This window comes from Salvelinus fontinalis, chromosome 15 (genome assembly GCF_029448725.1).
Source record: "Salvelinus fontinalis isolate EN_2023a chromosome 15, ASM2944872v1, whole genome shotgun sequence".
In the NCBI taxonomy this organism is placed as follows: Eukaryota; Metazoa; Chordata; class Actinopteri; order Salmoniformes; family Salmonidae; genus Salvelinus; species Salvelinus fontinalis.
Window position 1 is genome coordinate 37990951 of NC_074679.1, and position 15608 is coordinate 38006558.

The 15608-nt window shown below is 43.4% G+C and overlaps 1 protein-coding gene across 1 annotated transcript in view; it reads right to left on the minus strand.

Annotated features, from left to right (window-relative positions):
- LOC129811916 (polypeptide N-acetylgalactosaminyltransferase-like 6) overlaps positions 1–15608 on the minus strand; it is a 52404-nt gene that overhangs the window by 18638 nt on the left and 18158 nt on the right. The window contains exon 3 of the mRNA XM_055863672.1: positions 2502–2619. Within this exon, the coding sequence (XP_055719647.1) occupies positions 2502–2619 (118 nt within the window). The remainder of the gene's footprint in view (positions 1–2501; positions 2620–15608) is intronic.

Genomic DNA, 15608 nt, shown 5'->3' on the forward strand with positions numbered 1-15608 from the left:
GTAGGGCTCGCAAACTATTACAGACTACTAAGGGAAGCACAGCAGCGAGCTGCCCAGTGACACAAGCCTACTAGACAAGCTAAATTACTTCTATGTTCACTTTGAGGCAAGCAACACTGAAGCATGTATGAGAGCAGCAGCTGTTCTGGACGGTTGTGTGATCATGCTCTCCGTAGCTGATGTGAGTAAGAACTTTAAACAGGTCAAAAATCACAAGGCCGCAGGGCCAGACGGATTACCAGGACGTGTACTCCGAGCATGTGCTAACCAACTGGCAAGTGTCTTCACTGACATTTTCAATCTATTCCTGATCGAGTCTGTAATACCAACATGTTTCAAGCAGACCACCATAGTCCCTGTGGTCAAGAAAACCAAGGTAACCTGCCTAAATGACTACCAACCCGTAGCCCTCACGTCTGTAGCCATTAAGTGCTTTGAAAGGCTGGTCATGGCTCACATCAACAACATCTTCCCAGACACCCTGGACCCACTCCAATTCACATACCGCCCCAATAGATCCACAGATGACGCAATCTCTATTGCACTCCACACTAGTGTTTCCCACCTGGACAAAAGGAACACCTATGTGAGAATGCTATTCATTGACTACAGCTCAGCGTTCAACACGATAGTGCCCTCAAAGCTCATCACTAAGCTAAGGACCCTGGGACTAAACACCTCCCTCTGCAACTGGATCCTGGACTTCCTGATGGGCTGCCCCCAGGTGGTAAGGGTATGCAACAACACATCTGCCAGGCTGATCCTCAACACGGGGGCGCCTCAGGGGTGCGTGCTCAGTCCCCTCCTGTACTTCCTGTTCACACATGACTGCATGGCCAAGCACAACTCTAACACCATCATTAAGTTTGCTGACGACACAACAGTGATAGGCCTGATCACCGACTACGATGAGACAGCCTATAGGGAAGAGGTCAGAGACCTGGCAGTGTGGTGCCAGGACAACAACCTCTCCCTCAACGTGATCAAGACAAAGGAGATGATTGTGGACTACAGGAAAATGAGGACTGAGCACGGCCCCATTCTCATCGACGGGGCTGTAGTGGAGCAGGTTGACAGCGTCAAGTTCCTTGGTGTCCACATCACAAATTATCTATCATTGTCCAAACACACCAAGACAGTCGTGAAGAGTGTACAACAATGCCTATTCCCCCTCAGGATACTGAAAAGGTTTGGCATGGGTCCTCAGATCCGCAAAAAATTATACAGCTGCACAATCGAAAGCATCATGACTGGATGCATCACCGCCTGGTATGGCAACTGCTTGGCCTCTGATCGCAAGGCACTACAGAGAGTATTGCGTACGGCCCAGTACATCACTGGGGCCAAGCTTCCTGCCACCCAGGACCTCGATATCAGGCAGGGTCAGAGGAAGGCCCTAACAATTGCCAAAGACTCCGGCCACCATAGTCATAGATCGTTCCCTCTGTTATCGCACGGCAAGCGGTACCGGAGTGCCAAGTCTAGGTCCAAAAGGCTTCTTAACAGCTTCTACCCCCAAGCCATAAGACTCATGAACACCAACTCAAATGGCATACCCGGACTATTTGCATTGACCCCCCCCCATTTTACGCTGCTGCAACTCTCTGTTTATTATCTATGCATAGTCACTTTACCTCTACCTACATGTATATATTACCTCAATTACCTCAACTTACCTGTGTCCCCGCACTGGTACCCCCTGTATATAGCCTCACTACTGTTATTTTATTGTTGCTCTTTAATCATTTGTTATTGTTCTATTTTCTTCAGTTTATTTTAGTAAATATTTTCTTAACACTTATTTTTCTTAAAACGGCATTGTTGGTTAAGGGCTTGTAAGTAAGCATTTCACTGTAAAGTCTACACCTGTTGTATTCAGCGCATGTGACGAGTACAATTTGATTTGATTTACTTATTGTTGGAGCCAAAGCACAGAGAGAGAATCTGGCCGAACATTTTAATTCACGGGCAATAAAGATAAAACACCAGGTAAAAAACCTAGGTGTTATTTTAGATTTTGAACTCAATTTATTATGCCCCCAGCCTCTGGAATAGCCTGCCAGAGAACCTGAGGTGGGGCTAAAGCTGCTTCAGCTTTGCTTTTCCTTAGGGTGATTTTTAGTCATTTTATTTTTATTCTTTTGTTTTTTATCCTCTTCTGATTTTTTGTGTAGTAAATATTTCTGTTATTTTAATTGTTTTTATTCATTTTTTTTCTTCTGTGAAGCACATTAAGTTGCATTTCATGTCTGAAATGTGCTGTATAAATAAAGCTCAGACAAAAATTGGCCTGTGGCTGAATCTAGTTGCCTAACCCTGGTGTATACTGAAAGACGAACTTAGCCCTCATGACTAGCAACCTTAAGACTCCTTAAGACTTCCAGTTTCTCTACAGTGCTGTATTGAGATGCTTGAATGATAAGACTTTTTTCCAGTCTTGAGGACATTGGTAAGAGAAATGTATGATTGGGAAACGCTATCTTCTATACATTTTTGCTCACTTTGAACGATATCTCGTACTGCTCTCCGCCCCATATTTCCAAGCCAGTGTCGTAGCCACCCAGCTCCCAGAACCACCGACGGTTGACGGCAAAGAGACCTCCGGCCATCACTGGAGACCTGTAGGAGAGACAGAGAGAGAATCCATGTCTTTAGCTTGTCGGTCAAGTTATTTTCTAAATCTTCTGATCAGCACAAAACAATGTGGCGGTGTCCAGTTCTTTTTGTGTTATAATGTGAGCATCTACTGCTACAGCTGTAGCTCTTAAAGATAGACAGATAGAGAGACTGTGCAAGAGAAACAGTGAGAGACAAATAAATAATACAAGTGTTAGTTACCATGTTCAGATTTATTACGTTAAAATAGTGCATAACATCCATATATTGAAAGGGGACATTTGGTGTAATTCCAAGCATCCCAAATCCAGAGAAAGTCATCTACACTTGCAGTCTTTGTGGTATCAGACAGATAATGGGTGTGAGTAATTCTTTAACAAAAATATAAAGTAACATACCTAATCCCTTAAGCTGAGAAAAATATGACATATGTAAAGTACATATATTGAAAGGTGGCATTTGAGCATCATAATCCAGAGACAATCATATTGCAGTCTTAGTGGAAGCATACAGAGAGAAATGATGTGGCCCTTGCATGACCCGCATCGCTCTGTTGCCCCTGGATACGTAAATACACACCTTCTAAAACACCATCATACATATAGTAAAAACATGCACTCGGACACGCAGGCAGTCTCAAAGACATATTGAGTCTTTACCCATAAATCCCCTGGCTTGCAATAATAAAGGATGTTCCGTTCAGGCTTATCTCAGTCAAAGCTTTCATCCAATCACGGCAAAGAAATACCAGTCTCTCGCGGTATGCTGACACCGACCCTCGCGCAATCGATAAACTTCACAAAGAGCTCAAGCAGTCAAAAATCCCCATGATTGACACTTGACATGTCTATTTGCCTGACATTTCACATTTCACACTGCAGAATCTACAGAAAAATCAAAGCAGACGAGGGATTGGTGCACAGTAAGCAGCATCTACTCCAAGGAGAAGCAACTTCCTTCCTATCAACAACAAACTGCTTCTACTAATAGTATTCTAATCCTTTCTCCCTGCCTATTCCTTTTCTCCCTCCTTGCTCATTGTACTGCCCCAAACCTGTACTCATTGTTATTTCACACTCCCTTTCAGCAGGGCTTAAGCTCGGGGAGTGGATTTTGTTGGACCCTGACTTTGGCATGTTTGAATGTTTTTCCTTGTAGTTCTTCTTCGACGCACGGTGGATAATCAGAGTAATCCTCCGGGTAATGGGAAGAGCTCTTTTTGAGTCATTCCTCGGTAGCGACGAGGACGAGGCAACAATCTTCTAATAAAGCGTGTGGGGATGAAATACTGTGATGTAAGTAGAGGAGGCCAAAAAAGGAAAACACCACAGCCCTTTGAATTACTGAGAGGGCGAAAAGAGCGGCGGTGTCTTGATGCGAGGCTTGGATGGAAGCGGTACGGCAGTGTGGAGGATAGGTCTAGCGTTTGAGCTGGGGAGCCGTTGAACTAGGGGTGTTTTGTAACCAAAATGCTCCGAGTAAACAGCACCATGGCGCAAAGCCACAACACAACAGCAAGCTTGACTCATTAAAATCTCTTCACACCTCCTGATTCACAGAGGAAGCGTCACATTATTTGGGCATCTTAGTCAACAAAAAAGAGCTTTAAGCCAAGAAAGTTTTAAGCAGTAAAATCCCAAATAGGAAAGGAGTTGTGGGAGGGATTGGATTTGGTGTCTTAAGGTTAGGCCTCCACAGATGGACAGTCTTTTTAATCCGAAAAACTGTTTGGTCTGACCCAATGATGAGTCAAAGGAACCAAATGTTCCTTGTTCCATTTTTTTGGTGTGTCTATGTATCTATGACAACCATGATCTGCCCGTGCAAAAAACAAGACAAGACAACAAGTGAGGAATTAGCTTGTGTGTGGTGGTGAAGGCAGAGCCAGACGGAGGGAGCTCAGAGAAGAAATCTATTTACTCTGCGGGTAATACCCTCCGGCCTGCTTCCCTCCAATTTAATAAAGCGCTGAAATATACCAGTCCACTCAATTAAAGGAGCTAATGGAGGAGCAAGCTGAAATCATTATACACTGCTCAAAAAAATAAAGGGAACACTTAAACAACACAATGTAACTCCAAGTCAATCACACTTCTGTGAAATCAAACTGTCCACTTAGGAAGCAACACTGATTGACAATAAATTTCACATGCTGTTGTGCAAATGGAATAGACAAAAGGTGGAAATTATAGGCAATTAGCAAGACACCCCCCAAAAAGGAGTGATTCTGCAGGTGGTGACCACAGACCACTTCTCAGTTCCTATGCTTCCTGGCTGATGTTTTGGTCACTTTTGAATGCTGGCGGTGCTCTCACTCTAGTGGTAGCATGAGATGGAGTCTACAACCCACACAAGTGGCTCAGGTAGTGCAGTTCATCCAGGATGGCACATCAATGCGAGCTGTGGCAAAAAGGTTTGCTGTGTCTGTCAGTGTAGTGTCCAGAGCATGGAGGCGCTACCAGGAGACAGGCCAGTACATCAGGAGACGTGGAGGAGGCCCTAGGAGGGCAACAACCCAGCAGCAGGACCGCTACCTCCGCCTTTGTGCAAGGAGGTGCACTGCCAGAGCCCTGCAAAATGACCTCCAGCAGGCCACAAATGTGCATGTGTCAGCATATCTCACAAGGGCTCTGAGGATCTCATCTCGGTACCTATTGGCAGTCAGGCTACCTCTGGCGAGCACATGGAGGGCTGTGCGGCCCCACAAAGAAATGCCACCCCACACCATGACTGACCCATCGCCAAACCGGTCATGCTGGAGGATGTTGCAGGCAGCAGAACGTTCTCCACGGCGTCTCCAGACTCTGTCACGTCTGTCACATGTGCTTAGTGTGAACCTGCTTTCATCTGTGAAGAGCACAGGGCGCCAGTGGTGAATTTGCCAATCTTGGTGTTCTCTGGCAAATGCCAAACGTCCTGCACGGTGTTGGGCTGTAAGCACAACCCCCATCTGTGGACGTCGGGCCCTCATACCACCCTTATGGAGTCTGTTTCTGACCGTTTGAGCAGACACATGCACATTCGTGGCCTGCTGGAGGTCATTTTGCAGGGCGCTGGCAGTGTACCTCCTTGCACAAAGGCGGAGGTAGCGGTCCTGCTGCTGGGTTGTTGCCCTCCTAAGGCCTCCTCCACGTCTCCTGATGTACTGGCCTGTCTCCTGGTAGCGCCTCCATGCTCTGGACACTACGCTGACAGACACAGCAAACCTTTTTGCCACAGCTCGCATTGATGTGCCATCCTGGATGAACTGCACTACCTGAGCCACTTGTGTGGGTTGTAGACGCCGTCTCATGCTACCACTAGAGTGAGAGCACCGCCAGTATTCAAAAGTGACCAAAACATCAGCCAGGAAGCATAGGAACTGAGAAGTGGTCTGTGATCCCCACCTGCAGAATCACTCCTTTTTTGGGGGTGTCTTGCTAATTGCCTATAATTTCCACCTTTTGTCTATTCCATTTGCACAACAGCATGTGACATTTATTGTCAATCAGTGTTGCTTCCTAAGTGGACAGTTTGATTTCACAGAAGTGTGATTGACTTGGAGTTACATTGTGTTGTTTAAGTGTTCCCTTAATTTTTTTGAGCAGTGTATATTTTATCTTCTTAGCAGCCTTGCCAACAACAGCTGAAAAACACTAGAGAACATAGTTTATTTAGGAAGTTAAAGTAGTTTATTTGTCGTTGACACTACAACTTCTGGTTAAGGTGGATGGAAAGAGGGATTAGACAAAATCCAGAACTAACTCCCGTAATATTCTTATTTAAAAAAACCTACAACATTAGAGGATTATTTGGGAAGTTAAAGTTGTCGTGGACACTACACTTTCTGGTTGTGGTGGTTGAAATTAAACCCTCCTCGTTTGGAAAGTCCGTTTTTGATTCACTACGGTTTAAATACACCACGGGAGAGATTAAGTGGGATGGTTTGTGTGGTGATATAGAAGGTAATGAGAGCTGTTTTTTAGCTGTGGATATCTCAGTGGTTAGTGGAGGCTTTACACTGTTTGATCAGGCTGGATTTCTGCTGATAGGCTCAGAGAGAGTGTGTGAGAGAGAGAGAGAGAATTAATATCCTTCATCTAATCCTACAGGAGACTTACCCAACAAGGAGGAAGGAACCAGCCTGCTATGAAGAGATGATCTGATTGAAGGAGGGCAGCATTCAGAGACGTCATGCAATTTATTCAAGGGTGCCATGATAGCCAAATTCAATATTGTAGGATTAATTAATTATATGCAAAGTCAGTGTACAAACAGATAAAACTGAGGGGGGGGGGGGGCTGAGCTGAATATGCAGCATGCACGTTCCTTCTCCTGGCACAATCTCAATCAAAATGTAGTCCGTGGCCAAAAGTAGTGCCCTCTAGGGAATAGGGTGCCATTTGGTATGCAGACTATGTAGTCAAGAAACAAGGCCAGTCAGTCAAGATGATATTGGTCAGTCAAACCTGCCAGGGACAGAGGGCTAGCACTAAGGAGATGTGATTACTTCAGTGTGGGTTCCTCCAGGAAGGATTGGGTCTGAGTTGAAGGGAGCAGCCAAACTGGATCTGATATAGTAAGACTGCAGCGTGGTGGCTGTTATCGATCCCTTAATTAGACAGGGATCTCAGAGGGAACGTGTAGATCAATGAGGCTGAGCTGAGACGGAGGAGGCTGTATGTGTGTGTTCCTGTGTGTGTCTCTCTGTGTGTGTGTGTGTGTGTGTGTCTGTGTGTGTGTGTGTGTGTGTGTTTGGCCAGCCAGGTGAGTAAAGCAGAGGTCACACCGCTGCAGGTTGACGTTCTGAGACAGTGGGGCGTGTGTGACCGGGTCAAGCTACTTACTGAGGCTGACTGAGCCTCTCTCGGCCTCTGAAGCCCATAGGAGCCTGGGAGGCCCAGCCCTGTAAATGACCTGCTACCCACAGTAGGAACCTAATCACTGTAATCAAACTGCAGGACACACAAGCACGCATTGGCCTATGTACATATAGTGTACAAACACACACACAGGCAGGCACACTCACACACACTGTACAAGCCTCGGCTCACACAGCTCATTAACCTTCATACATACTGTTCCTAATGTTATCATACTGAACATGCATAAATTACAGCACTCTGACACAACACTACTCTACCCTCCAGCCAGTTGAGTCTGTACTGCACTCCACACAGCAGATCACTGCTGTTCTACATTGATGTGTACATTATAGACCTTTGGGGAATAGCTTACAAACAAGGCCTTAGCTGATCTATTCATCCGTATACGTAGCACGTTAGGCAAACGAAATAGAGCCATGAATGCCATTGAATTGAAGACCCTGTGTGTGTATGTGAGTCTTTCTCTCTCTCTCTCTTGCTCTCTCTCGTGTGGATGTGTGTGTGTGGTTTCCTATGTATGGCAAATTCCTTGTAGAATTAGACCAGAGCTCAACCCTGACAGTCTGAACATAGCCTCATAATTACCAGACTGATTACCACTGATATCTGTGTAGCCATCATGCATGTAAGCTCGCAAGATCAGGCAGTTTACTAGTCTGAACACTGACTGACCCGACTATAAACGAATTAAGAAGTAATTCCACTCAAAATACTAATTATCTGATGTGATTAGTTAAATGCTGTTGGAATTAGTGCAACATGCTAATAAAGCCATGTCGTTGAAGCCTTTGGCCTCTCTCTCTCTCTCTCTGGAAATGAGTTGGAGGTTTTTCTTCTTCAAATATAACATTGTTTCTGTCCTGGGTTAAGCGGTGTAATGTGTGAACACTCTTGTCCAGGGAGAATAGGTTCTTTATGATGGGGTGAATCACACAGACAGATGTGGAAGAATAAACAGACACACACAGTACACACACACACACTGTACACACACACACACGCACTGTACACACACACAGAGACACACTGTACACACACACACAGACACTGTACACACACTCTACACACACTGTACACAGTCAAATAGTTAGCAAGACTTTGACACCTCATGTATGTTTGTCATCCCTTAACAGCACAGTAAAGCAACAGAGGATTGTGTGTGTGTGTGTGTGTGTGTGTGTGTGTGTGTGTGTGTGTGTGTGTGTGTGGAGACAGTTTGGAAGGGCTCCCAGTCTCCATCAGTCCAAACGATAGGGGAGCTCAGCTCCAACCTCTCTTTACTTAGGCTTTTCCAAATACAATTAATCATACCCCTTCTCTTCTGTAGTGCAGACAGACATACTGTAGCTTCAGTGGCTTAGCTTTAAAAAACCCAGGCATCGATTCAGAGGGCCTCTGTCTGTCGACAAACACTTCGCACATCTCTGACGAGCTCAGCCACACCTCAGTATGTTGACACCTATCTGTTTCTGAGCCACGCTCCCCAATTACTGCCACCTACCCGCCTGCCTGGAGATGTCAATCATCATGTACATTCAAGGGATGAGCTTTTAGATCCAATTAAGGAAGGACCACCACACAAATACCACATTTATGCAGCTTATAAACAATGTTCGCTCTAAACTGCATGCGTGTGCGCGCTGTAGCCCTGGGACTGCCGCGCAGCTGCCATGCAGAAATATCACCCCACAGATAGAAGCACTAGATAGAACTTCACTCCACTTTCTACAGCAGCGGTCACCAACCGTTCGATCGCAATCCACTGGTCCATCTCCAAGGCATTCCTAGTCGATTGACAAACATTTCTGTAATAAACCCAACGATAAAGCCTTACGGCTCGTGTACACTAGCACGCGGTGAATTGCAGAGTGCCGCTTAGGCCGCCCAGAGTGGTTCGCTTGTAGGCGTGCAGGCAGCATATGGTTTATAACAGTGTTGAATACAGTGTTGACAGTGCTGATTAAGAACTTAAACATGAACTCACTCATATAAACAGCAGCTCTTTGCTGTATTAGTTGACAGTCTCTCTCTAGTCATGGTTTTAAGCATTTTGACATCTCACTTTACTGTATCTTTCCTTTATGCCTGCTACGTTACTGCAGACACGGTCATCTGAGCCATCCTATTGGCCAGCGGTAGGCCTATACTGCACTTTAGTTTGTATGAAGGTCTGGCCCACCCAGGGACACAATTATTTTGGGGGCTCCCGAGTGGCGCAGCGTTCTAAGGCACTGCATCTCAGTGCTAGAGATGTCACTACAGAAACCCTGGTTTCGAATCCAAGCTGTATCATAACCGGCTGTGGTTGGGTGTCCCATAGGGCGGCGCACAAATGGCCCAGCGTCGTCCAGGTTTGGCCGGGGTAGGCCGTCAATGTAAATAAGAATTTGTTCATAAACTAACTTGCCTTGTTAAATAAAGGTTAAATAATAAATGAAATGGATAAATAGTTTGATCCATTCTCCATTTCATTAATTTATTCACAGGAAAATAGTAATATGCTGTAAAACGCTCTGGTGACGAACAATCTTTGCTGCTCTGTTTCCAATCGTCCACATGGTTGGGAGGACCTATTCAAGCTAGCTATCTAGCCAACTTTACATACTGTATAGATAGCTAGCTAAGTTAATTAAATATCCCCAGCTACCTAACTTCATATTAGCTAGCTACCTTGATGTATTTATCACTGTAAAAAAACAACTCCAAATACATTTGTAGGTAGCTAACTAACAGTCACAGAGGACGGTAAAATAGATAAGTGAGAGAGTAGGCTATTCTGGATAGGGCAGGTACTTTTGTGTAGTTCCAGTCCGTAGAAGTGAGGACGGAGATAATAGTAACATAATATTCAGTGCGGTCTAATTCGAGAATAATGAAGTCTGTTCCTTGTGAGGTTTTTTTGACCTCAGATACAGGGAACAGTGAAAGCCTGTCTGCAGATAAAGAGGTCCCAATGAAGAGAAGTGGTTCTCAGTCCTGGTCCTGGGGAATCAAAGGGGTGCACATTTTAGTTTTTGCCTTAGTACTACACAGCTGATTCAATTGATCAACTCATCATCAAGCTTCAAGTGGTATTTATGTGTTAATTTGTGATGCTATCCTTGATATGATCCTGCTTGTCACGTGCTACACATGCACATGTGTGTGCACATGCATCTATCTATCCGATGTGATCATGGTATGTTATAAGGGATATTATACTTTAGTAATCCACAATGACCTGGTGATGTAAAAGTATAATAATGAAATTATCTTCCATATTCCTACAGATACCTTCAAAACGATTGCCTACAGTTACCGTGTAGGGCACTGCAAGGTTGGATGACCAGGGCCATCTGGGACTACCTCCTGGGAGATTTCAGGTGAGTGAAGGCTACCTGTGTCCTGCATAACTTCACGATGATGGACACGAGGACCAGTAGAGGATCTGCAGCTCGCCCTCGTGCACCAGAGGAGAAGTCTGCTGCTTTGCAGGATGTTTCAAGGATGGGGTCCAACAACGGAGCACGGGAGGCAATCAATGTGCGGGAGATCTTCACCTACTTTTTCGAAGAGGGTTCTGTTCCCTGGCAACACCATAGACTACACTAAGCACAACCAAATGCTCATTCACATTGAAATAAGAGTATTCTTCCATTTACTTAGCTATGTCAACTGGAGTTGTTCAATTCCCACTTTCTCTCCTTTTGCGTTCTACTTCTCAGGTGAGGGTGCTGTTCAGTGAAGGGTGATGTCTGTACAAAAACAAAACAGGCTCATTTAAGAGTCACCCATATTGAAAAAATGTAGAACAATTAGACACCCTATAACCCACACCTACACACTCGTGTATCAATCTGATGGATGGATTGTGTTGGGCAGTAAGCAGGCTCAGGTGTATAACTGTGGCTCCTTCCACCTTCAAAGAATAGGCAAGACACTTCATTATTTATATTTATGTAACTACGCTCTATTGTTTGTCTTCGTGTGTCTGTGCATGTTTCTCAGTAGAAAGTCAGGGATGCAAACTGGTGAGGGCCCAAAAAGGTGACACTTTTTTTGGCACTGAAACATGCAAAATAAAATATAAAAGGATAAAAAAATTAATTGAAATAATTATCAGCTTTAAAATGCAAATTTCTAGTAGGTGGATCCCTTTTTGAAATGCAGGTTTTAACTAATTAAACCACAAAGAATATGATATACATGATCAGTCTGTGTGTAATATCAAAAGTGATTAATGTGAACCTAACTCACAGTGCCGACCCGTCATTCAGGGAAAATAAAAAATAAAAAGCATTAAAAAGATATGTATATATCTTTTTAAAAGTTGGCCCTGCATGTTTTGCATGCTATTTTGGCATTAATATGTGTCACATATCTGTTTGCAAACTGTAAAAAAAAAATATATAATTGAATTAATAAAGCAGCATACAAACTTGGTCTCTTTTTTGCTTTCTTGCGTAAGGCAGCTCCAAAATGCAGGTGTTTCAGCCTAGCTCAGTGCTTTCTGTGGTGGTGGGGCAAGCCAGCAGAAAATAGGAGCATTGCGCCTGATTGTCTCAGTGTTCTGTCACTCATGGGGACACTACGTCACAGGCCAAGTCCACGTCCTTAGTAAGGGTAGACATCGAACATGTCAGCCCTGCCATAGAGTTACATTATAAGTGCCCTTCCAAGAAGACTCAAGGTCATTGGGCACAGATAAAATGACATCAAATCACATTATATGTACAGTAGCTTTGATTGGACTGATCATGCCAACATCATACTTTCAAAATCTTAGCTAGCAGTCGTCTTTATGAATCAAGTCGACAATCTAATGGCAAATCCTTTTCAATACTTGTCATATGAAGATAAATAATTAAGTGAAATTATAAATAAAACGTATCGGTGGTCATCGGACATACCCATTCCACAACAAGTTGGATATTGCTAATTCAACAATGAGTGGTTTGGAAGGAATCAGTGTCTAACTACAAGCATCGCAAAGCAATCACTAGCCTGCTATTCAGTGGAGTGGCTGTCCCCCCCTCCCCAGAGTTCCCATCATAAATCCAGAGAATGCCAGACTTTGATGACAAAATTTGCCCAAAAAGGACCACCACGCCACCTTCCTGTTTAAGTGAGCAAGGTGAATCCAAAAATGTCTTGTATGCTGCTGCATAAATGATGTAATATGCCAGGGAGATATGTATACTGTAGCTAAGAAAGTAATACTAAGTGTATGTTGTGTAGTAAGCTGTTAGTAGCCCATGTGCCTCACCCTAATAATTTGGTCTATTTTCACCAACGCGGTATTGTAAACATCTCTTGTGGCCGGTGTGTGATTATTACCAGACTTTATTTTGGACAGTTTTGACAGTGCTACTGATAGTAGTGGTGGTGATTGGCTTGCATGTGCACATTCAGCACATACAACATTCTATAATAGAATTGTGTTATTTGACGTGTCAAATGAAAAGCTTATTTAACGAGATAGTGTTATTTGACGTATCTTTTTTTATCACACAAAGACCCAAACGGCATTCAATGTGCCTCACCCTAATTATTTAGCCTATTTTCACCTCTTAATTTTGACTACTGTTCTAACTTGGTTATTCACATGTAGCCTATAAGCTGTTTTTGAGAAATGTAATCATCGAATACTGTAAGAGCTCTCATTGTCTGCTTATATGCCCCCTTTATTTATCCTACGGTTCTGACTTGGTGTACAGGGAGAACACTGTAAGAATGGCCCATGTTCTGAATTCTGTCGCTGTACATTTCAAAAGTACTAAACAAATAGTTATATTGACTACGTCCGTCGCTCGCTCGCTCATTGATGTCTTAATCGAAATTACGGATTGCCTTTTATCCGCTTGTCGTTCCCTTATGCCATAGTTTGTACATCTCAATTGTCAGTAGACACCACATTTGTTTAAGCAAGTCAGCCATATCAGCTAAGTTTTTTAAAAGGCAGTAAATGAGGCTGAATGAACTGTTTCGCTGCCAGACAAGGCTCAGCTGATAGCCAGGTGTAACAATGGTGTAACAGTGGTAAGGTGATGGGACTGCTGTTGGGACTCTACTGTTCGGACAGATTTATGTAGGCCCTAACAGTTTGTGGGCACCGTTTGTCACTGTTATAGTGCAATTCCTGTATTGTTTAGTGTTGTGTAGTGGCTTTGTTGGCATGCATCACACTTTTTTTTAGTTTGCCCCACCAAGATTTACATGCTAAAATCGCCACTGAACTCACAGCTAAAAAATATTAGGAAAGCAATCCAATGTTATTTGTTGCCTAGACTTTACTGCAAATGACACTCAAGTCCAGAGAAAAAAACAATACATTAATATTGCAGTGAGCCATGACAGCCTTTATAATAGAATGCTTGTGACCACACACATTTAAATATTGCACTTGGGGAAAAAAGATCTTAAAGTAGAATTAGAATAAAACAAACAGGCATTCTATTTTTGCTCTGTTATATTGGCCACTGTAGTAGACCGATGAAGTGCACAAGGCTATGTGTGCAAAAATAACATTCACTGAGTAAAAACAAAAATGATCCACCCTCACCTGTATATTTTTATATTATACCTTTATTTAACTAGGCAAGTCAGTTAAGAACAAATTCTTATTTTCAATGACAGCCTTGTTCAGGGGTAGAACGATAGATTTGTACTTTTTCAGCTCGGGGATTTGAACTGGCAACCTTTCGGTTACAAACTCAACGCTCTAACCACTAGGCTACCCTACCGCTCATATCAAGTTCAACACAACAAAAGCAATAGCTTTGAGCTACACTGCACGTTATTACATTTTACACTTTATGCCTGTGGACATCTGTTCTACAATGTGCCAGCAGCAGAGCATGAAACTCTTTGTTGGCATAATTGATCTCTTTCAGGCAGGGAGTACACCTGCCATACCCCTTTAAATCTACCGTATTGAAAAAGTGAGAAAGAGGAAAAGTGTGTGGTGTTCCTTTCACCTCTATAATGGCATCCAGCTTGATACATGCATCCCTGATAAAGTACTCTGCAGCCACTTAGTGTGGACACCAGGTGAGACCACACACACAGATTCCTGTTGAACACGATCTTTAACTACATTATTTTCTCAATAACTACCTTAATTTCTCTCCTCCCTTCTCCCTAAATCCTCTAGGTTATCAAATCAAATCAAATGTTATTGGTCACATACACTGTTTTAGAAGATGTTATTCTCTCTCATATATATATATAGTTTTATATATATATATATATATATATATATATATATACAGTATATATATATATATGAAATGAGTGAAGCAGTATGTAAACATTATAAAAGTGACTAGTGTTCCATTATTAAAGTGGCCAGTGATTCCATGTCTTTGTATATAGGGCTACAGGCTCTATGGTGCAGGGTTGAGTAACCGGGTGCTAGCCGGCTAGTGATGGCTATTTAACAGTCTGATGGCATTGAGATAGAAGCTGTTTTTCAGTCTCTCGATCCCAGCTTTGATGCACCTGCCTGACTTCGTCTTCTGGATGATAGTGTGGTGAACAGGCCGTGGCTCGCAAAAACTATGTATTTCAGCTATGTCGGTGAACCCCCCCCCCCCCCCCCCCCCGCATCTGAACTGGCTGACACATAGAGGGCATGACGGACGGGTCAACAGGAAGTATTATTAAAGTGATTTATTATTCATTGAGATACAGATAGAGATGTAGTTGTTCCAGAGTTAATGATCCAAGGTCAGTTTTGCATTTCACCTACTGATGATTATGCTGACTGACAATGTTTGAATAAAAAGAAAACAAGGCTTAATCTTTCCTTCCATTTGTCTCTCGTCTGCAGATATGTTTTGATGTGAGAGAGGATGCCAACCTCCAGTCCCATCATCGCCATCTCACCCGCTATTAAGATAACCTTCGGGCCAACTGGGGTTCCAAGGCTGTTAGGAGACACCGCTAGAGACACTATTATGTAATTGTGATGAACTGAGAGAATATTAGGGTAGCACTCTGATTCATTAATCATATGCTGTCTTCCCTAGCTCCTCTGTTCTTACCTCTTTCCCTTTCTGTGTTTTACACTCTCTCACACCTCTCTACCTACCTCGCCTTTCTTCCTCTGTTTTTATCCACACCAGATGTGCATTGAAGTACAGATTG